Below are 24,104 nucleotides of genomic sequence, written 5' to 3'. Positions count from 1 at the left end.
TGTCCTGTAACTGAAAGTGAGGAAAAGCTTTTATTATGTCTTTATACCGATTTTCAGCGTTAGCTGTGACTCTGCAGCGAGTGAGCAGTTACATACTTTTCAATAGGGTTCATTTCCTTTTGTGTTGTATTTTCTTGAGGAATTTGTATTGTCCTAGATGACTAGATTTTTGTTTCAAGTGTATAAATATTTATTGATGTTTCCATGGAGAGAGCTTGAAAGCGCTTTAAAACGTGTGCATATTATTTTATTAATGCTACAAACCTAGGATGTTAAACTGTTAACTCTGCCATTTTATAATTATTTGAAAAGTAGTAGTTTGGGTTTGTTTTATAAGTTGTCAACAGTGATGTTTTTGGAATCCTTTTTGTTTGGTTGTTTTTTTCTTTCCTGAAGGAAGCAAATTACTTATTTTTATTTTTTTTTTTACTGGGTGAATGGCCCTCATTTGTGTGTAAAACTTCACTGCTGATACTGACTTTGAAATGCAAGTGATTCCCTTGACAGCGACACGTTAATGCATGAACGTGTAGCCAAGTTGGATGTTCATGGCTATAATGTTTTTCCATTTTGCATTTTCAGCTTGGAACTTCCTCTGGTTTGGGTTGTTTTTTTTGTTTGATGTGTGTATGTGTATGCACGTATGTAACAACATACATAAATTTATTTTTACAGGCTTCTAGGAAAGAGTGGACCAAGCAGAGTTCTGACAAAACAGATGGAACGGACTTTTCAATGGGCTCTACTCAGAGAAGTCGCCACAGTTTCTATAAGGACAGGAGGACAGATGACGGGATGGTATGTTATTTTGGAGGAGGTTTTTGGGCAGAGGCTGGGGGAGAGAGAAGGGAGATGTAGCCCGGATTACTCCATGCAGCACTGTTTTCCTTTTTGCAAATAGCCGTGGAAAAAAGGATGTGTTTTCTTAGATGCACTTTCTGTGGAGTTTAACTGGCAGAGAACACTTCTCCCTGGGATTCCACCACACTGGTCTATGCCAAATCACAGAATTACAGAATGATATGGGGTTGGAAGGGACTTCTGGAGATCATGTAGTGCAACCCCCTGCCAAAGCAGGTCCACCCAGAGCAGGTTGCACAGGAACGTGTCCAGGTGGGTTTTGAATGTCTCCAGAGAAGGAGGCTCCACCACCTCTCTGGGTAATCTTCAAACACAAAGTATTAACCATACAGCTTCTTTGTTTTTCTTTCTAAGCAAAGAATTTTCATCCCGAACGCTTAAGATGGGTCTAGATCGTTATGCTTTTTGTTGTTTCTCAGCTTAGAGAATGAAAATTGCTTAGATTCCAGAAAAGTCTTTTTCTGGAAAATCATAGAGACAAATAGAACCATGTCATAGCCTGAAAAATGATGGGTTTGATTTTCTTTCTGTAGGCAACACGCAGTGAAGAATCACAGCTGACTTTTTTGGTAGTCTGATTTGTCTCTGATATGCATACTTTTGGGATAAATTCCCACTTGAAGTTGTTGGGTGATATTGTCCTAAATTATAAAAGTATTTCCTGACTTCAGTCCACAGATGAATTTTATGCTGGGAAACAGTTATCGTCCTCTGTCCAGATGTTATTCTGAAATGAAAAGCAAAGGTCTTGATCTTCTAGCATAATGAAAGAAATATTGATATTTTCTGTGGAAAATAAAGGATTTGAAAACCACATTAACAACACAGAACTCTACCATTGTAAGATAGATGTTGCTGCTGCCACTGAAATCCTTCCTTACTGGAAGAACTTGTTTTGTACCACTGCAAGTGCTGTGTGGTGTTTTTGTTTTTTAACCTTGTGCACGGAAACAGATTTGGTGCAGTGGAATGATACTGTCGTCACTCCAGAGTGCACTCTTGTAACTCTACACGTATATATTTGCAATTTTTGAAAATCTGGACGTCCCACATCTTTTCAGAACTCTTCCATTTGTATGGAGAAGGGGTGACTACCCTGTCCCAAGGTCAAATCTCAGCTGTCCTCTTAAGTGTGCTAGCACACTCCTGTGGTGACTGAATGTATTGCCCTCTGCAGAGATCCTGGTTTTGTAATTACTCATCCTGCTATTTACAGCCCTTTAACAGAGAATAGAGGAAAAGATAAAAACCGAAAGGAGCTGAGTGAGACTTTTTTTCTTCTTCTATCGACGAAAAAGCAAATTCCCAAACTTAAAAGGATTTTATAAGAAGTTTCCTAATAGGAGTTTTGGAAACAGGCTCATAATGTTCCAATTCTAGTCTTAAAACTTCATGGAAGGTATTCAAGGGCTAATATCCCCTTTTCTTTCCCAGTCTTAGCATGGAATTCAGGTTGAATGTTCATTTAGGGGGAGTTTGGGTTATTAACATTATCATTCAATCCCTAAAGGTTGCTATTTACCATCCGCTTACAGTGCAAATATGTAAAGATGTTGTTGACAAGGTAGAATAATGGGGAGAAAAGTGTTGTCAGAAATAGGGCTGGATAATTGAACTATTCAAGCGTGTACTCGGATAAATATGACTGTTATTCTCCAACTTTGGTGTTAAGTGTGAAGTTGCTTGGAATAAACCTTGGACTTCATCAAGTGTAGCCTGAGATGGGGAAGGAAGGAAGGAAGGCTGTCAGCCCTATTAAAAGAGAAAACTCACGTGTCCAGCATCCACTGGAATTCAGTGGGATCCAAGTTCTTTGCTCCTTTGTATCGCTTTGAAAAGCCTAATGGTGGGGTATTTGTTGTTCTGCAGTGCCATGGTAGCAAAAAGGGCAGCCTGGCCTCTGTGCGTGTAAATTGTGAGTGAGCAGGTGCAGAGAAGTGATTTTTACATGTGTTTGGGAGGTGGAAAACTCGCCGTACTTTCATGTTTTCCGAAGCCCCACATAGATATTGCAGATTATGTAGAACTCAACCATTTCTTCTGTCCCCAAAGTTAATACCTTTCTTTTCATTTGGAGAAAATACAAAGACTTCAGCTGTGCAGTTGCTGTTCTCACCAGTATGTTTCAATACTTCCCTCTGGTGGAGAGACGCGCTGTAGTTGTCTTTGAGGTCAAGATATATGCCACTTCACTGCGATTCTCCTGTGGATCTTTTCTCTGAATTTGAATGCAATCTGTGCTTTGCTTGGTACATATTTGAAAGAGGATTAGAAGGCAACAAAACTCCTGCTGTTTTGTTTGAACAGTTTCTAGTTGATCTGTTTAGTTGTGAAGTTACTTGCTTTTTCCTGTGTTTTAGTGACACAAAAAAAATATGCTACTGTACATATCACTGGTCACTTGAGATATCACTGTCTTTCTAATCATAGAATCATAGAATGGTTTGGTTTGGAAGGGACCTTAAAGATCATCGAGTTCCAGCCCCCTTGCCATGGGCAGGGACACCTCCCACCACACCAGGTTGCTCCAAGCCCCGTCCAACCTGGCCTTGAACCCCTCCAGGGATGGGGCAGCCACAGCTTCTCTGGGCAACCTGGGCCAGGGTCTCACCACCCTCACAGCAAAGAATTTCTTCCCCAGATCTCATCTCAATCTCTCATCTTTCAGTTTAAAATCATTACCCCTCATCCTATGGCTCCAGTCCCTGATCAAGAGTCCCTCCCCATCTCTCCTATAGCCCCTTTAGGGACTGGAAGGCCCTGATAAGGTCCCTCCAGAGCCTTCTCTTCTCCAGGCTGAACCCCCCCAACTCTCTCAGCCTGTCTTCATAGGGGAGGTGCTCCGTCCCTCTGATCATCTTCGTGGCCCTCCGCTGGACCTGTTCCAACAGGTCCATGTCCTTCCTGTGTTGAGGACTCCAGAGCTGGACACAGTGCTCCAGGTGGGGGAGAGCAGAGTAGGGGGGCAGAAATGAGACCATAGCGCTCAAAGTGACAACTTGCTACCTTTATTGTAGAATAATAGGTTCACTTTCATCCACATTCACTAGCAGTGTAATGAACTGTCCCGTATTCTTTGATATTTGACAAACCTTCTTACATTAACACGCATTTGTTGTGTTATTTGCCCTCTGCCTATGATAATAAACAACTGCTTGAATGAAATTTCCCAAGACAGCTAATGAACTAGATTTTTATGGAAGAACGGAGTTTAAATGGAAGCAAGGTGCAATAGTGTAATTTTACTTCAAAAGTCTTTTCTTTGTGATTGTATTCTAGAGAATCTACTTCCAAATAGGTTATTTTTTGAAACATTATGTAAGATGTCTTTGAAATGAAGCCATTACAATATACAACTGTCGATATGGAATTGGGGGTTGAAATATCTAAGGATGATACTCTTGAGATTTAAGGCTCGTCTAGATTGCTTTTTTTAGCTATTTTGAGCTTGTAATCCTTAAAAATCAGAATAAGGCTTTTATAAAGATTCCAGCATCACTGCTAGACTGTCATCATCTGTGTTTTTACTATGTCTTTTGCAAATAAAATGTTCAGTGCTGTAAGTATTACAGGGCTGGTAAAGCATCACAGCGTTCACAGAGGTGATGTTCCCAGGGAAAAGGAAAGGTGTTCTGTGCTGGAGCGGTAGCTCCCAGACTTCCCCACCTTCCAAGATTGTGGTGGATTAATGACTGTGAATGTATTGGACTGTGGTGAATTAATGACTGTGATCGTATCATACTGCCAGTGGTTTATGTGCTGGAGTTTGAGGAAGAATTGGGCTACAGCCTCTCTGTGTACTTCAAAAAAAAAAACAAAACGTGTTTTACAGTCTGAAAAGATGGTTTCTCTCCCTGTGAATAATAGCAATATCACAGTTTGGAATTTTCTCCTTATTTAATTGGGCTGTTCCAGAACAGAGGATAATGAAGTCTGTATTTTAAAATGTGATGGTCTTCGAGACTGTGGAGGTGTCATGGTTTACAACCTTCAAACTAGAAGATCTTTGAAGACAGACAGATATCTTAGAGTTTATTTTTCTCTGAGGTCAGTAGCATTACACGTCTCGTGTACTGGGGAATGTGTTACGATCTGCAAAACTATTCCTGCTCTTGTGTAGTCGGATGTTTTAGTGTTCTCTTGGCTGCCTTTTGTGGAGATGTTCAGAAGGTGCCCTACACGGCAGGAGCTGGCCGTGGAGCCCTGTCCTTGGGGATAGGATCTAAGCTGGGCTGCTGCGTTCCGGCGTGCGTGAGGGACAAAGATACAGGCTGAACAGCAAGGCAAATTCTTCTAATTCATTATTTCTGTGTGAATATTTTGGTCTTTGTTTCTGTTTCTATTTCTTGGAGGTTAGAATAAGTTTATGATCGTAAGCTTTGTTGTTAGTGTTTTCTAACAGGTGACTGTGTTATAAATATTACTGCTAATTGTAGGGTAGTGCTTATACATCCTATTCCAACTTAAGGTTTTTTTTCTTTCCCTTTTCACTCTTTGATATAGCCTGACTCTAGTAAAAAAGGAAGTAATTTCAGATTTAAAGGCATTCGCCTAACAGAGAATTAAGGAAAATAATAGAATTTCTGTGAATAATTATTTTCCTGTTTACTTCGCTAGAGCTAACAGTATCAAGAAGACAAAACTTTTCCCTGCCCACTTAAAAATATTTACTCCTTCATGAAGTCAAATAGTCTGTATGTTGTGCTTTAGCCCTGCCTGCATCACAGGTATAAAAATAAAGTTGTTCTGACATTTGCTCTGGACAGCTGGGATTTTAGCTCACAGAATTAGCCACAAATCTCAGATTCTGTAGGAGGCAGAGAGCGTGCCTGCACAGCTTTGTGTATGGCTTAGACTACGGTAGGGGTCTTTTCCTTTATATCTTGAATGCAGTTTGAGGGACTGTGAGCCTCTGGTGGGACTGACTACCTGTACAATAAAAATGCTTTCTGTTTGTGTAGCCTGTTGTAAGTCCGGGGGTTGTTACACACTCGGTTCCCACGGAAGGCCCCGTCGCTACAGCGTGTTCTGGTCAACCACTAGAATTTCAAAATACGTTTTTCTTTCATAACTTGTAGTGATTCTATCACAGCTGACACAGGTCTTTTAATTCTCTGACGTTCGGTCACAAACCTCAATTCCTGATGAAGTCATCAAGACTGATAGGAGTCTGATGAATGGAAAAGTGAGGAATGTGCCGTGTGGCTCATCCCCGAAACAAGTAACTGCTCTCACTCTGTTGGGCTGAAGGGATCGCAGCCTCATCCAGAAGCAGCAGCTTTAATGCAACTCTGGCTTATAACCAAAATTACTGCTTTGTGTAGTTAAAACTGAGCACTCTGGTACTAGAACTGGTGTAGGCATGAATTATTTTGAAGCCTCTGGTTATATATTTTATATACTTATTTTATATTTAACTTTGTTTTTTTTTCCTTTGGTGAGGAAAATCTGGTACCCATGTAAAAATGGGCTTATTTGAGACTGTGATGTGTGGGTGGAGGAGGATTTGTTTAAGAAAATCATGAGCTGACTCTTAAAAATATTTTGGAAATTAACTGCAAGGGAGAGAAGATAAATATTTTATAAACATGATCCGATGAATTTATAGTTTGGCTTGTCGCGGTTCACCAGTTGTTTCCAGTTCTGGCCGTGACGGGTCTGTCTCTGCCCATTGAAAAGCAAGCGTGATCATCTTCTGGTTGTATAAAGCTTCTAATATTGTAGCTTCGCTCATTCCCAGAAGGGAACAGACCTGCTAAAAAAATCATCATGTGCTAATTGTTATGTTACCCTGAAAATTGAATCAGCCTGGAAGAAAATCAAAAGAGCTTGTCAGCTGTACAAGGTTTTATAGGTGGCGATTAGAAAAGTGGTGATTAGTATTTTTCTTAAGTATCCAGAATCAAAATTTCAAGCAAAGGAGACTGGGGGCTCCTGGAAGCTGTTTTGTGTCACCTCCCTGTTGTCCTCCTCCCTGGGAAAGGTGACAGCAGGAGGAGCTCTGGGGGGAGAGAAGGCCCTCGGGTCCTCCCTGTCGCTTATCTCTCCTTTTCCCATGGAAAAAAGGACATAGGTCAGAAAAGCAGCAACAGATAGAAACATCATGATTCTCATTTTTTGCTTTTCACAAAATACCTGTTACTGTTTGGTGGTTTTACTCTGCTTCCTACTTCTGAAGGCTGCCCGGAGGAGGGTGACCCAGTGTTGGTTAATAACTGGGTTTGCCCAGACTTTCTTCCTTTTTTGGTAATATTCGGTTGCTGGGAGCATTCCAGTGCCTTATAAAAAGACACTTTGTTGCGTCTATTTCTTCTCCTTCACAAAAGACATTTTTATATTAAAAGCAGGAGCTGTTCTTTCATGTGTTTTGTTGTTTTTTTTTTTTTCTTTTTCTTGTACATTATGAAAAAAATAAGGTCAGTTCCCAACCCCGACAACGGCGGGGGCATTAATAGCGTTTCATAACCCAGCCTGCAACACAGAGTGGGTTTAGAAGCTTCTCTTTCCTTCCAGATGAAGGGCTTTTTAGCGCGAAACCCCCCAAAGTCCTATTATTAATTCTAGCCTAACGCGGTCCGGATTACCCGAGATGGGAGAAGTCGGAGCAGTTTGGTGCTAAATAACAAGTGGTTAAGTCACATGATGGCAGTAGCCCAGCGACTGCTTATAAGTAGCCACAGCATCTGTTAAAGGCACAGAGCTCAGCCTGGTGACGTGGGGCCGGATGAACGGCCATCCTACATTATTGATGGTGCTTTTAATTGCTCCGCTCCACTTTTAACTTCTGCTGGAGGCGGGGAAGAGCGGGGAGGCTGGCTCTTTAACGAAGATGGTTTTGCGTTAACTTTGTGCCGGGGAAGATGGAGTATTATTACTGTCCACGTTTGCTGAAGTTGCTGCAATATCTGTGGGTAAGTGTACTCTTTAATGTAACTGCGCTTACCAGATTGGACAGTTTTTTAACTGTTTTCAGAAACCCTGAGAATGTTCATATGTAGCAATGGTTTCACTTTGTAGTTTCCTTCTGAGTAGTAACATTAAACTTGGGATTTATTTGCGGAGAGAAAGGCTATTTCATCTTTAATATTCACTTAAAACGAGGAGACTGCAGACTACTTGAATGTGCCTCAAAAATCCCTCTTAGTATTTGGAATGTTTTCCTCGTTTATGCCTAACTGAGCAGAAGAGCTCTAGTTTTTCACACAGTGTATTAGGAATATTCTTCCCCATTCGTTTAAAAATGATCCTTGGTCCCTTGAGACTTCTGCTTCCAGAAGCACCACTTCCCCTGCTCCGGAGCTGCTGCCTGCTGTTTTAAGTAAAATGGACAGTAATAATGGCTCTAGAAGTGTATATATTTACAATTCCTTCCTTATTTTTAATTGGACTGTGTTAATAGGTTTCGCTTGTCTCAGTGAGTGCTTCCTCTTCAGACAATCCATAGAGCCCTCTTCAATGAAAAGCTCTTTAACAGCTTTTGCCGTGCCAATCTGCCAGCTTGGAAGGGTTACTTTTGCACAGTGAATTTTATTTCTCTGGTATTATCACATTTATAAAAGATGAATGTGATGAATAGAGATGGCTGTATTACTTTGAACGTAATTACTTCATGTTTTAATTTCTTCTGTACTAATCAAATATCGGTTTTCATTTGTTTGTGGCATTGTCGGCATCACCCTGGCAATTTGCAGCTGGAAATTCAGCCAGTCATCGGCACTGAGGCTTTAAACCTTCTCATGGTAGCTGTTTGCCAGCGCGTTTTGAAACTGTAGCAAAAAGTTGGCTTCCCTCATTTAGAGTTTTAATTTTACAATCCTTGCCTTGTATGTGCCTTGATAAGCAGTGGGATGAGGTTGCCTACTGTGAATTTTTTGCAGCTGTACTTGAAGAACTGGGCATTTTCTTAAGAAACTCCTGTTGGAGTCTGTATTATTGTAAAATGTGGAAGTCTTTGGAAATTTCTTAAGGTGTTTTAACTGATTAGTGAGATTTTTAGAGGCAAGCTTTCTTTAAATTGCACATTAAAAATTTAGCATGATACTTCAGACTTGAGTATGATGAGAGGGCGGATGTTCTTCGTGGTTGGCCAGCGTGGGAAGGCTGAAAGAGATCTCTGAATGCTTTTGCTTTTATGTGTATCTGGTTATTTTTGATCAGTCCAGAAGATCACTGGGGTGATATCTAATATTGTACACTTTTAGTCTGTGACAGAACAGCTACGGTATATTTTCTGTGTGTATTTGCCCCTTTAGAGGCCTTGAAGTATTTATTAGGCATTTTCATTAGTACACTCTCCTCATATGTTGCAAGAAAATCTAGGAAGGACAATTGTCGCATTCATTATATTAAATATATAGAGCAAAAGAAATTTTAAGGGAGAAGCACAGCTGTGCCTTTTGTCACTTTCTGAGTTGATGTTACAGCTGAAGGCTACTAAGGAGATATTTATCAGTTCTCTCTATTTATAATCAGGAGTAACCAGAGATGTTGGGGTTATTTGTCAAGCTTTGTGTTATTTAATCTATCTTGGGGAGCTAAGATCCTTTATTCATTAGGTAGACATACCCGAAGAAGCCGTAACTCTTAATTAAAAAATATTATAATGAAAATCCATTTTTAAAGCTACTATTTTGAGTTATTGATAGGTTGCGTCTCTTCTGCTGTGTATTTGTTTTACTCCTACACAGTGGTGGAGTTGTTGGACGTCAGTGGACCCACTCAGCGCCAGCTCTCTGCTAATTACCTGCTGATTCCTCTTCTGATCTTTTGAGTAGGGTATGTATTATTATGATGTGTAGGAAAGTCATCAAAAGAAATCCTCATAGTATCGGTTTGAGCACAGATAGTTCGGGGTCTGCCCAAGCACGTGTGAAATAATGACTGACCACCAAGAAGTCTGTGTCCTGTAGTCTGGGCTGTGGAGTCTTCTGAGCTCTAAGTTTTCTGAGAAGCAGTCTTTTGTGTCCGGCAAAACGTTTTCTTCAGTAGGTTGTATTAAATGCAGGCAGAGTTCTGTCCTGTAATTCAACCCCGAGCTCCCTTTTCAGTTTGAGTTGTAATAATGAGGAGAAGAGCAAGCTTATCAAGGGTGCAAATGATCCAGGTTTGATGAGGGATGCTGCAGGGCTCGGAAATACAGCCGCTCGCTCTTGGTTGGTGTTTTCTTTTGTGTAACGCATAATACTGAAATGGGGATTACTGAGAAGCAGGTTTTTGATGACAGACACTGGAGTAAAAAAAAGAACAATAAAAGAAGAAAGCCAGGAGTGCTGCTGGAGCCTTGCAGATTGCTGCATAAGGCTTTTATTTTTATGAGTCTTTAGGATTGATGTTCAAGAATCCAGAAGTTCCTGGCTGGTGAGATAACAGTCTGGTTTTGGTGAAATTAGTTGATGTTTTCTTGGCAGGTGGACGCTTAAACACCACTCTGTGTTTGGTTCACTCTCAGTAAATTGGCTCTTCATACTTTTAAGTGTGCTTGCTCTTGGGTGAAGTTTCTCAGAAGCTTGTGGTTTTGTGACTTCAGCAATAGTGACTTCAGCAATAGTGACTTCAGCAATAGTGACTTCAGCAATAGTGACTTCAGCAATAGTGACTTCAGCAATAGTGACTTCAGCAATAGTGACTTCAGCAATAGTGACTTCAGCAATAAATCAATCCTTCTCTGAATCTGACCATTCAGATTATATAGATAGCTTGAGGTATAAACTCTATGGCATACACCTCAGCTTTTGCTGGTGGAAGTGGAAGAAGGGTCCGTGCTGCCTCTTAGGTCTGTCTGCGGCCCTTGGTAGGACCTTGGTGGCTGGTTCTGCCTTAGCCTGGGTTTTCCCGTAGGCTGCTGGTGGTGCTCTTCTTCCTGGCGTTTTCAGGGCTGGCTGTTTCTCATCCAGCTGGTGTCAGCACTGATTCCTCTTCCTGCTTTTTCCATCAGTCTGGAATCCAAACTTACTGACTTGCTTTTCAGTCCTGTTTTCAGTTACAGGCAGTATTTGTAATTTGGACCCCTTCAGATAAGCGTAAAGCATAGCACTGCTCACTAATCACCAAACGCATTGTGGTCGCCTGTAGTTCTTCAGCCGAAATTCAGAGACTGAATCATAGCTCTGTCTTCCACATCATCACTTCCTTCTCTGCTCTGCCATGTACCTTCCTCCTAGCTGTGATCTCTTCATCATCTTAATCGGTTAATTATTGTAATTATGTATTAAAGTGCCAGTCTTTCAGTGACCGTGTGCTATATTGATTATATTTTGAGTATTTTCCAGGGTACATGGGGTATCCATCAACCCTTTCCCAGCTGGTGAGGAGCTTTGCAGCTGATACGAGACATCTTTAGGTCTGACTTGCATAAGGAGTCCTTTAAGAGCAGCTCGACAGTCTGTGGTCCAGCTGCTTGCATCAGTCCTGCTGTTGGGCTGGTCAGCAGGCCAGGTATGCAGCCACAGTGATGAGGTTTCCTGTTCCTTTGCAGTGCTCTTTGCCCAATAACCAGCTTTTTTGGCTTGTTTGTGGACGCAGCCACAAGTGGAGCGCTCTCGGTTCTGTTCCTGTCCTTAGCTGTCTTAAAAGTTGTGAGCAATTCTCACTCTGCCCCAGGACATTTTGTGGGGTTCATTTTGATGATGTATCTGAGGCTACTGTAGGAGCACGCTGATAAACTCTGTGTCACAAGTAGGACCAGGTAACATCAGCCAGCTGGGTGAGTGGAGGCCAGGCTTCTTGTGGTGGGGGCAGAGCTGGGAAGAGGTAGGAATGCTCTGGATCTGCTCCAGAATAGGTGCTGAAGGAAAAGAAGAGGAGCCCTGGCTGATTTTGAACAGGCGCTGCAGTACGTGTGGGGAGAGGAGGGTTATGTCAGGACATGGACTCTGCTGGGTGCAGTTTTTAGTTCCTTGGCCAGGAACCAGCTGTGACTTTGGTCACAGCCACTTTCAGAATGGTCCTGGCCAATGTGACAGTGAGTGAGGGACTTGGCTCAGAGCACTGCCTGGGCCACCAGCTGTGCTGCTGTGGCATTGGAGACAACCAAGAATCAAAATCTTGGGGCTTGGTGAAGAGTTACGTGATTTCATTTCAATCCAGATAAGACAGATAAAGTGTGATGAGAGAAGACAGCCGGAAGAGCTGAGAGCGGATGCCACTGCACCCCTTTATATGAGACAGCACTGTGAGCTCTAGTCAATATGTGGGCTTTCCCTGACAGCCAGATGTTGGTCTGGTCTCAGTCCCTCCACAGTGGTAGATGCATAAGTCCTGACACCTCATAAAATGAATAGTTTCCTTAGTTTCAACTGAGTGTGACTGGAAAAGCACCTGGGGCCAGGTGAGTGGCTAACGATGCCTTGAAAACATTATAGGTATGGTCTAAGAGTGGCCTTGGCTTCACTTTAACAAAATGAAGGTTCAAAAAAACCTGTGGGAGACCAGTGTCCTATTAGCAGCAGAGAATCTAATAAATCTCGTAGCTCTGTGTTACGTGTACATAATAGTCATAAGCAGTTAGAATCAAAGTGGGCTCCAGATTCACTACTCGATTTTGGCCTTCTGGTGTGGATGGTGGTGGTGGGTCTCCTGAGCTTGCTGGGTATACCATTCTTGATGAGTTTTCTTCTCAGTCTGGCACTTGTGTTTGTTCAAACAGCAAACAAATGCTACATCCTGAAAGCACGCAAAAGAAACCAGCATGTTTTTATATAAAATGTTACCCTGCAGCACTGTTACGGTTTAAAAAGACCTCCTTATTTATTAACAGTCATTAAACAAGAATTTAAAAAAAAACAAAAGAAAACTGGAGTATTTGTGAGAGGTAAGATCTAAAGTTTGGTTTGACAAGATTTTAGTTGCTGCCTTTTGAGACTGGTTTTGGTACCTCTTTATCAGGTGACTCCACAGGAAGTGGCAGCTGGTTAATGACCGTGCTGCCGCGGCGTGTCACTGCGATAGCATTTTGATGGGTGATGGCAGGAAACCTTAATCATCGGTCTGTGTGCCGGGGTAATGGTTATCCCTGCTTTAAGGCAGGGACAGCATTCCGTGTCGGTGTTGTGTGGCTTCCCTTTGTGTACTCTGCCTGGGGATTTCTTGTGGACAGTCTCTGCTGCCGTTCTGTTAAGGGGTTTGCTTTTGATGATGGGACAACCGCATTTTGGGCGCATATTTTTTTTTTCCAAAGACTTAAAAATCCTTCCCACCCAGGTAGCCTGTGAGGTCTATCTGCTGGGCTGACGTCAGCAGCTAAATCTTCCTTTCAAATAATCTGAGTAAATAAAGCCCCGTTGCAGGGGAAAAAAATCTATTCAGAAAGGCATTTTCCTAATTCCTGAATGCTGCCGTGCAAGAGGAATTGTAACTTTTGTGTCCCCGTTTAGAGCAAGCAGATAAAATAAAGCTGGCCTAGGCAGCCCGTTCCCTGTGAGAACGCGAGAGAGTGCTGTTCAGCCGCGGGAGCGACGTGCTGGCCCGAGGCCACTCGTCCTCCACCAGCTTCCGAGCTCGCACGAGGCAAACAGTGCAGGATCCAAGCCAGTTTGTTACAATTAGGTGCGGTATTAAGTTTAATTTACCATAAAATGCTCTTACGAACTAGTGCATTCTAGGTTAAGTCGGTGCAAGAAGGTTTGCATTCAGTAAGATGTAGGTATTTGTAGGCTTGGTAATTTTTTTGGGTAATGACTGTGTCATTTTGGGCTCGGAGCAGCTGGAATTAGGGGACTGTCTGCCCCTGTCCTTTAATTTGAGTGTGAAGTAGTGATTATGCTGCTGATAGGAGGCTAACGTGGAAGGTTAAACCTCATTTATACATCCAAAGCAGAGGTAACTTCACTGCCTCCTTCCTAATATTTTGATCTAAAGTTGTGTTGACTCAGTTCCTGCTTTCCCATGCTGTTGTCCGTGTCGCTGACGCTGGGAAACGGCCAAGTTCCCACTATTGTTCCTGTTCTTTCGGCACTCCGTGAGTTGTTCATAGAGCCGGTGCGTGTTTACTGTACTGAAAGGAAACGGCATTTTAGAGAGCAACTTGAGCATGGGGAAAGTAGCTCTTTGTAGTAGCCTTTCCTCAAGATACGATGGGATTTTGTACTGTAGAGCAGAGCTTCTCCTAAAAAGTGACTTAAGGTAAATCTTAAGCCTGAATGAAGCTCGGAAAGAAAATGTAGTATTTGGTTTAGTGATTCATGGTTGAGGCCAATCTATACTGCCTTCCTTGATGTGACAGGTATTTATTACTTGCTAACCACAGTACATAATTGGCAAATTTTGATTGCTGGGGTTGGAGATCGCAGATGTCAGATGAGACTGGATTTATTTCTGCCTTTATTCCAGAATTCAGCAGTATTTCACAGTTCGGGGCAGGAAACGCAGCAAATCTAGTTGAGAACCCAAAAGGAATGTCAGCAGCCAACCTTTTGGCTCCACAAACTTCCAGACCCAGCAGGAAATAATGCACTTAATCTAAAAAACGTAAGCGAAGGCCACACCTGTACTAGTGACCCTGATAAAAAATTTAAGATGTAGCCGCCTGCAGTGTTGTGAGGGTGTTCTTGTCCCACGCCGCTGCTCGGGGCTGTAGCTCTGTGCAAGCCTGAGGTCGGGTGGCTTGTGGTCCCCCACCAGCCACCGACTGTGTCCTGGGGGACGCGGGAGCATCGGGCCGTTGTGCAGCCACCCTGCTGTCGGTGACGTGGGGCTGATCTGCTGGGACGGGGGGAGGAGGAGGAGGCAGTGAGAGCAAAGAGTCCAAGAAATAATGGAACCCTGTATGCACGCAGCGTTCCACAGCGACAGCAAATAAATGCTAGGGCGTTTTTTCATAAAAATGGCAGGTTGCAAGATAAAATGGATGAAGGGCGTATTGTGTAAACTTACACCTGATACTTGTTCTACTTGCTGCGATCGAGAAGTGGTTGATGTAAATAAAAGACACGTGGAATGGTGTTTTGTAGGGAGAAAATAGAACAATCAGGAGCTTGGTGCTTCCCAGCTGTGCAGCGGGAAGGGGTTTAGACAGTTGTTTAGCAGCATGTGATTACGCTGAGAACAGTCAAAATGATTTAAGATGCAGTTTTACCTTCCAGCTTCTTGTTAGTACTCTTTGAAGAAGGAAATCCCTTGCACCAAAAAGCATTCTCTTCTTTCTGAGTGTTCTCTGGATTCTGAAAGTCAGATTTGATCCTTCAGTAGCTGGAGATTACCCGAGCACCCTCTGTGGGAAAGAGAAATACTACCAAATTTCTCCAGGCAGATGGTAATAAAAAGTTCTGTATTTTATCACTTTGAAAAAGGAAGACAGAAATGCGCTATTTAAGAGATAGTAAACTTGGCATTTGCTGACTGATTTAAAAGAGCAGTGTGCTTTGCAGGAAATCTAACTCTTCAGAGAACACATCGTTCCCCAGTACAGCACACGGTCGGTCTGTCTGTCTGTCACTTCTTGAAGTTGGCCCAGTTGTGTTTGCCATGGTTTGAACTGGCCGTGCCGATGCTCAGGAACGCACCCAAACGGACCCTGACTTTAGGTGTAGTTTTACCAATTAACACTAAAACTTGTGAGATTTAAGGGGACACTTTCTGACTGCTGGAACCTGCATGTGTGGGACAAATCCTGCTTCCCCGAAAGCTCAGCTGTGCCCAAGAAAAGTTCTTCTCCCATAAGGGATTCCTGCTGTTCCAGAGTAGGGATGACAAACCCCTTCCAGCCTCCGTAGCAGGGCTGACGGCTGTGGATGAAAAGGGAGATGCAGGCTGAGCTGTAATGCTGCAAAACTGCTCAGACCACGTTTAGTGAGATAAATCAGAGCTTCATGGCAAATTTTTGAGGAGATGAAATGAAGTTGGAGAATCTGGCATCATCCCCGACGTTGGATTTTGATGACTTTGCGGAAGAGTGTTGGGGAGGTGGGGTCCCAACAACTGCTCGTATGCAGGTCTGAATTGACAGTAAAACTTAATATCAGTCAAAGAGAAGGAAATACTTTGAATGTCTCTTCATATCGGATTGTCCCTTCTCGTTTGCATGTTACTGGACTGATACTTTTCCAACCTGTCTTCTTTCCAAGAGCTTTTCCAACCTGTCTTCTTCCAGTTGTTGTTTTGAGCACAGAGTAGCATGTTTGCATGCTTGTTCTGTTGTGCTTCGCTTACCTTCTTTGCCCCATGAGAAAAGTTGAGCCATTGGAGGTATTTTAGGCCACAGGAAGTCTCTGTTAAAAGTGTTTAGCAGTTACCTGTGCTTAATGTGTGAGGCCGTCGGATCAAACGATGGAGAAATGACTGTTCCCGTGTTGAGTTGACTATTAGAGCCCTGGCTCTGGAACTGCTTGGTTTTGCCTCCTTGGGGTCGGGGATCCTGCGTGGGCTGGAGCCTTTGTCCCGTGGCTGCCCAGTGTCGGGGGGACATTCCCAAATCCAAGATTGAGACCTCAAGGAAAATGGAATCAGTGGCGTGTTGAGATGGTGTATTTGATCGAAACAACAGAGAATGTTTGGGCAGGTTTGCAGGGAGCGTGTGGTGTTCAACCTGCTTTGGGTTTGTTTATGTGCTTATATTTTCATTTCACGGTGCAAACAGCTTCCTTTTCCTGGGGATAAGTTTCACATTGTGTTTGTTGTTGACATTGGATATCTCCCCTACTGTAAGATAGCTCCTGGTTTTCCATAGCATCTCTCTTAGGTGATACAAAAGCTCATGCTTAGCTTATTGCTCAGCTTGTAGCTAATTTCTTTGTAGTTTTCAGCCCACATTGGAGGGAACATCTAGTATTTTTTTCTGGTAACGTTTATCAACAAAAAGCTTTCATTATCTGGGTTTTTATTTGTATCTATGGAAAAAAAACTGTAACAATCTGTCTTTTGCTTGGCTTAATCCTTTTGACGCAAACAGATGTAAAGAAAATGTTTTTAGTACTTCCCAGAATATTTGTGCTGTAGGAATTTCCTGTTTCTCTTTTGTTTTTCAGTTTTTCCTCCTCCGTTGGGATGGAGGGGAAGTGCTGAATGATTATGTACATGGGCTTTCAAACAACATAGTATATTTTTAGCTTGTTCCCGCAGCTTTAACGTTGATAGCTTTGTCTTATACTAAAACAATTCAAGGTACAAAAACTATGCATGTTCAGGATGTTTAACTGAGCCTTTCTTAAGTTCAAGAGAAACAGAGTTTTGGGGACAAAAGAAGTAACGTTTTCCAACAAACTGTTCTGGCACTCTAGTTGTTGCAGTTATTACTGGTAATCATGTTTAAAAACTTAAATTAGAAGTTATATTTCACAATTACCTTTGTTTACAGATTTTTGTTGATCTTGGAATAATTACAAACTACTGTAAAAGCACACAATTTTGTACAGAGTAAAGGATGGCTGAGTTTCTACTTCAATTGCAAATGAAATGGGAAACTGCAGGTTTTCGCTGATCCCATCAAGGATGACAGTGGTAGCAGAATGGTAAAATTATTCTGCCGGGTGTAAACAAGTATGTGGAGTGTTTGGTCATGAAAATTATTAACCTGTTTTCTTGTATCACAAGTGTAGTTCTGTAAGGAAAACAAAGAATGCAAATTTCTTTGGATGAAAGCGCAGCTTTCAAGTGTATTTGGAGCTTAGTAAGACTCACTCTGTGCCTCTGTTTTCCCCTGTTCTTGCCCCTTGTGTTATCACTTTTTGATTTAAATCTGTAAGAATTGTAAGTATCATACTTAAATGTGACTTTTCTTAAAATGAGAACGTAAGGTACAGAGTTTTATCTTCCTGAGGCAATAGTGCTGTGATTTCTGGTGAGAAGAGTCAGGCTGGGGGCTGAACTTGCGGATTAGATGCCTTCGGTATCTGACCTTCTTTAGCAAACATTGCACAACGTTTCTCTGTGATAAAAAGCTTCGTTTCATATGTGCTAACGTGCTTCCTGCGTGAGAGGGGGAAAAAGATGATGTCCCAGCAACATTTCTAATCTTTTTGTTGTCTTGTTTGAAGCGTGCGGGTGTCTGCGTGTTTCAAATTTATTGATTGGACTGAGTCACGCTGTTTTTTAAAAAGCTTGATGAAGAAAAAGATGTTAAAAGTGGCTCTTTGTATATAAAAATGGTTTGGGACCTTGCACAGGGAAGTTTAATCAGCTGCACACATAAAACTTCAACAGTTTTTTGTTGTTTTCACAGCGTTATGTTGGCCAATTCTCATTGTGTGCCATGGAGAATGTTTTATTTGCCAGAAGATGTGGGTGGGATGGGAGGTCCATGTTCAGGCATAAGCTTCAGCTTTAATAAATTACCACTAGATAGAATCATAGAATGGTTAGAGTTGGAAGGGACCTTAAAGATCATCGAGTTCCAACCCCCTGCCCTGGGCAGGGGCACCTCCACTAGAGCAGGTTGCTCAAAGCCCCATCCAGCCTGGCCTTAAACACTTCCAGGGATGGGGCAGCCACAGCTTCTCTGGGCAACCTGTTCCAGTGCCTCACCACCCTCACAGGAAAGAATTTCCTCCTAATATCTAATCTAAATCTCCCCTCTTCCAATTTAAAACCATTACCCCTTGTCCTGTCACTACATCTCCTGACAAAGAGTCCCCCTCCGGCTCTCCTGGAGGCTCCCTTCAGATATTGGAAGGCTGCTATGAGGTCCCCCCGGAGCCTTCTCTTCTCCAGGCTGAACAACCCCAGCTCTCTCAGCCTGTCTTCATAGGGGAGGTGCTCCAGCCCTCTGATCGTCTACATGGCCCTCTGCTGGACCCGTTCCAACAGGTCCATGTCCTTCCTGTGTTGAGGACTCCAAAGCTGGACACAGTATTCCAGGTGGGGTCTCACGAGCAGTAGGTACGAGACATTTACCCCTTTTAATGTTCCTGCCACCTTGTTGGGGTTATAGTGCCAAGGACCTCCCTTACACTTGTTTCTGAATCCTGTAATTATCTTTAGAGTTGGCCATTTTAACCTTTACTTCCTGAGCAGCTGATGTGTTTTTCTGCTTGTTTTCACGCTTCTAACACCCAGGCCATTTTTACCACAAAGCAATGTAAATAGAGGGAGAAGACCGGGGTGCCCCCAGCCAAGGCAAATGATAAAAAATAGAGCAGGGAAAAAAATTCTTCCTTCCTGCTCCCCAGAGAGGCGATCCGTGGCTTGTGGAGACCTTTGGAAGTAGGGGAGCGAGGAGCTGGGTCTGCCCTCTGTTGTGCTCTGCTCTGGGAACAGCTCATACCTGCTCCTTCTTCTGGCCAGGAACATTCCGTTGGTGGTGTACGATGACAGTCGTACCTGAGGGATGTGGGGGTTTTGTTTCTTCTTAAACTTTTTTTTTTTTTTTAAATTCAATGCTGTTTTGTCCTTCCTGCAGTCTAACCGAGACTCTTTCTGTACGAGACCTGGATAAAGGATATATTTCTCTTGGTTTATTTTTCCTTGTTCCTTTTTATTGTCCTCTCTTAGCTGATATTCGAGAAGATACGTGCAGGGACTATAAGTTATTTGGTTGTTCGTGTAACCTTGGCAGCGTATATTCATTTCTACTGGGGCAGTGGCCAAACCTGTGCTGTAGGTCTGCAGGGAAGTTGCTGGTTTCCTCCCTAAAGTCACGTTCTGTGGCAGGGAATGTTCTTGTTGCCTTTCTGCCCCTGCGTGAGGGGGTTCAGTTGTGCTTGCCATAAAACATGATTATTTTTATGCTTTTTGTGCTTTGAGAGGATTATCAGGTTAGCACACAGCAGGGCAGAGAATAAAGCCTTCCCTTCCGTGCCTGGGAGTGGGGCTGTTCTGGATCATGGTTTTCTCCTCACCCTGGTCGTTTCACCTGGAGTAGGCAGGAGAGCGTGATGGCAACAGAGTTCAGCTCTGTTATTTATCAAATAAAAGTAGCAACACCACAGGTGAACTTCAAGAAAAGGGCAGTTGTGGAATAAGGATGTGCAGCGTGTGGGTGGTATCACTTCTGTTGTCAACGGCCGGCTGGCAGTGATTCAGTCTTCTGGAGCTGGTGCTGCCACCATTCCCTTACACTGCAGGACCACGAGGAGCATTTGTCCTGGTGTGACATGGCCTGAGTGGGCACTTGTGTACTGGGGAGCATGAGGTCTTCAAAGGAACACAAATTAGCTTTTGGCAAAGGCTGTCCTGAAGCAAATCTGACTAGATGCTAAAGAGAGAATTCTTGGGTCCCACAGAATCACAGAATGATATGGGGTTGGAAGGGACCTCTGGAGATCATCTAGTCCAACCCCCTGCCAGAGCAGGTCCACCCAGAGCAGGTTGCACAGGAACATGTCCAGGCAGGTTTTGAACATCTCCAGAGAAGGAGACTCCACCACCTCTCTGGGCAGCCTCTTCCAGGGCTCTGCCACCCTCAAAGGAAAGAAGTTCCTCCTCTTGTTTAGATGGAACTTCTTACGTTCAAGTTTGTGCCCATGTTGTCTTGTCCTGTCACTGGGCACCACTGAAAAAAGACTGGCCCCATCCTCCTGACACCCTCCCTTTAAGTATTTATAGGCGTTGATCAGATCCCCCCTCAGTCTTCTCTTCTCCAGACGAAAAAGTTCCTCAGCCTTTCCTCATAAGAGAGATGTTCTAGGCCCCTCGTCATCCCATTCCACATCAGATGAGACTCAGATTTCAGAAGCAAATTGCAAAGACAGTTTTATTACATAGGCCTTTTTGCAGTTGTGGTGCCTAAATATCAAGAAACTTCATTTTGGTTTTCAATCTGAAGGAATAAATTAAAGAATTTGTCTGCAAAACTACTGGCACTGAATTTCAAAATGTAATTGGTTTTTTCTGATTGAATTGCGTTGCTTCTTAAAGAAATTAGTATTACTCTGAAGTTATTATTACCTCTGTTTAAAAGAAAGATTTTAAAAATAGCCGTGGACTACATTGATGAGATATTTTATGAAGTATTTTAGCCCCTTTCTTTAAGAGTCTCTTATATTAATGTGTGCTTGTGTAAACTTTCCAAACATTGATCCAGGACCTGTTGCTGCTGCAGCCTTCCCTTCCCCACTGGTTTGTGAGGCCTTTGTGGACCTTTAAATAAACTAATATAAAAAAAGTCTGGAAATAGAACCTCCAGTCTTTTTTGTAGTTGGTTATGTGTATGAGCAGAATGCCTTTAATGCCAAGTTCTATGCAACTTGTCTTAAATTTTGAATAAGCATAACTTAAACTGAGCGTAATTTGCTTAGTTTCAGTAGGAAACGAAAGCAGTAGAAAACAAATATTTAGTGTAAATATTGAGATACGCAGTGTTACAGGTTACAAAAGAGATTTCGTTGTATTTAGACACTGTACAAAGTCCTTGTGCAAAAACATTCAACTTTTTCCTTCTTTTTTTTTTTCTTCTGAGCATAGGCTGCTTATGGCTATTGTGCAGGTGAAACAGTCCAGGCGTCCAAATGAATTTTATTTATTTTATTTTATTGCTGTGAAAAAGAAAAAAAACAATCCAGATAAAACCTCTAAGCCATTTCATTTTTGGCCGTGTTAAGGGAATCTTGGATTTGAGGGCGGAAAAGCTGAGTACAGCAAATGGCGGGGGGAAATGGATGGAGCGAGAAGCAAACTTACCTCAATGATGGTAACGTCAATTATTTTGTGATGCTGTATGTGATACTGTGTAAAAAATCAGAGGGGAAGCAGGGTTTTTGCTGTCTTCAGAGTACCCGTTGGTTTTGTTGGGGTCCGTGTCCTAAATTTGTTCCGGTATGGGCCATACTGGGTCCAGTGTTGCAACTGGTGATGCCCAGCGCGTTGGAATCAGATGGGGAAGGGGTGAGTCTGAAGAATAATTGAGGTTTCCTCACCTGCGGCAGGGTTTTTTTCTGGCTTCGAGATAGAGGTGGATGCTGTGATGTGAATCACATCATCTTGTTCTTCTCTCTCAGAACAGACCTTGATTTTTCTTCGATTTCCCCCAGACGATGTGTGTCACAGCAGTCTTCTGCACCCATGAGCCAAGCAGCTTGTTAGGGTTTTGAAATTATGCTGTGTTTTGAGCTCTGTCAAGTATAAACAGGTACAGGAGCCTGAACAATCCCAGTCTTTTGTTCATGGACCTAAATGTAGGCCTTTTGTTGAACACAAGCTCCGTGTTAATTCTATTTTTTAAGCTTAAATGAAAAAGATTGCTCTGTGCAATGAACAAAGATCAAAATTAAAGACTTTGTGCAGGAAGACTGTTCTGTGAGCGGTTGTGACAGCTCGCTGACAGTAACAGAGGAAGTGTTTTTAATTCTCTAAGGCTGACTTCTTGCCAGGGAAGTGAGATTTAACCTGGCAGACAAACTTAGACAGCTTTTACCCAGAAATCTGATAACCTGATTGAAACTTGTGCATTTTTCAGATTTCCCCAAATCCAGATATTCTACAAAACGTACCCAGGGGATCTATCTTTTTCTTGTTTGTGTAACAGCAAGTCATTTTGAAGAGAAGGGGGGGGGGGCGTGAGAACTGGCAAGTAGATAGGAGCATTTTAAAGAAACCAACTCGATACGCAAACAGTTTTGTTCTTTGTACGTGGAAAGGAAAACACAGAGTGTATCTGCCCAGGCTCTTACCAGGCTATGTGTTTTCCCAAGTTAAGAGCGTTTTAAAGCAGTTCTGTTGGTCTGGGTTTGGAATGAAAGAAAAAAAAAACAAATCCCTTTGCTCCAGTTGTTGGGCTTTTGTGTCTCTGCCAGATGTGCAGGGACAGGGACAGTGGGGTGGTTGGGGGACAGTTCGTAGGGGGAGCGGGACTGCTGCAAACTGGCAGATCGTCGGGAAGCCTTGGGAATATTACTTGGCATTTCAGCTGACTGAGTACTAAAGCATCGCTTTTTTTTTTTTTTTTTTTTTTACTTCAAATGAGAATTTGAAGGTGACACAGGGAAAACCTTTTATTATGGGATGTTATATGTAAGAAATTCAGCCTGCAGTTAGGAATGCTTGCTAGTCCTTCTTGGAACATGCCATTTTCAGGTGGTAAAATAGGCAACACGGAGGCAAAAATAAGGAGGATATAAAAAACATAAGTTGTTTTGTAGTGTCTGAGGAACCCAAGGAGTAATTGAGTCTGGAGCCATGTCGCTAAGCTCAGCACAGCGCTGCGTCTTTAAATAGTCCATAATGTCAAACACAACAGGTTAAATTAAGTTCTCTTACTAATGAAACAGAAAGAGAGTCGGTGTGGAATGCGAGCCCAGAACAGCCTTACAAGGGCAAGCTTTGCTCCTCGGTGGTTGCCGAAGACTGAGCGTAATTGAGATGGACAAACTGAGAGGCCCGAGATGGAATTGAAGCTGTCATGATCTTTCTAAGTACTTGATCACGATATTTATTTGTGTGTGGGATGACGACTCGCAGAAAACACTTAAGAAATGCCTGAATTATTAATGATCGCTAACTTAAGTGGAGCGATGGAGTGTGAGGCAGGTGAGCGTCAGGAGAATGGGTTTCTGATTGAGGGTCCCCCCAGGGAAGAGCAGAGACTTTGTTTTCGCAGTTAGTTTGAACCGATGTTGCCCATCCTTCTCTGTCACATCTTCTCGTGTCGCAAAGGATCATTCAAGGATCCAGTGTGGGGGAAGACTAATCCCCAATATCCTTTTGATAAATCTTCAGCTGGGTTGCCTTCCCAGTTCCATGCGTGCTGGTGCTACCAGAAGGGGGGTGGTGATGGGGGGGACCCAGCCGTCGCTCGAGACCCCGTGGGACTCACACTCCTCAAGTTCCACCCGCCTCTCCTGGTGTGTCTGTTACGTGCTGTGACCTTCCAATCCTATATCGTCATTAAGCATAATTATATGTACTTGAGAACAGGTAAAGCTCAAAATGAGCTGAAAGAAGCTTTTGGAAAATACAATGTAACCATCGAATTTTGTTTTCTATTAAATGAGGGGAAAAATAGGGATTGTTACTTCTTTGTGTGGGATTGTATTTTTGAGTTGTAGGTGGAATAGATGTTAATAATAAAAGTATCCAGCAATGTTTGAATAACGAGGTCCCGTTTGCTGCTGTGGTAATTAGTCATGCTGTACTGGTTAGCAATGTGTGCTTTCTCTTTTCTGAAACTGCAGACCCTTGACAGATCCGGGGTGGCTGCAGCGTGAGATAATCGCCAGTGTTTTTCAAGGGCAGAAGATCGGCTTGTGCTGTTCTCGTTCGGAAACAACCCCTTGCTCAGGCAGAAAGGCTGCTGGACCGAAGCAACTGGGAGACAATTATAGAACATCTGTATGGTTTGAGCTATGTTCTGTGCGCTGAGAGGTAGAAAAAGATTCATG

General features: G+C 42.8%; 1 protein-coding gene across 1 annotated transcript in view; it reads left to right on the top strand.

The window, feature by feature from the left end:
* KIAA1671 (KIAA1671 ortholog) overlaps window positions 1-24,104 on the top strand; it is an 87,211-nt gene that overhangs the window by 31,126 nt on the left and 31,981 nt on the right. The window contains exon 6 of the mRNA XM_074159834.1: window positions 676-798. Coding sequence (XP_074015935.1) covers window positions 676-798 — 123 coding nt within the window. The remainder of the gene's footprint in view (window positions 1-675; window positions 799-24,104) is intronic.

This window comes from Numenius arquata, chromosome 16 (genome assembly GCF_964106895.1).
Source record: "Numenius arquata chromosome 16, bNumArq3.hap1.1, whole genome shotgun sequence".
Taxonomy (NCBI): Eukaryota; Metazoa; Chordata; class Aves; order Charadriiformes; family Scolopacidae; genus Numenius; species Numenius arquata.
The sequence above is the reverse complement of the archived record's forward strand: the minus strand, read 5'-3'. Positions and strand labels throughout refer to the sequence as shown.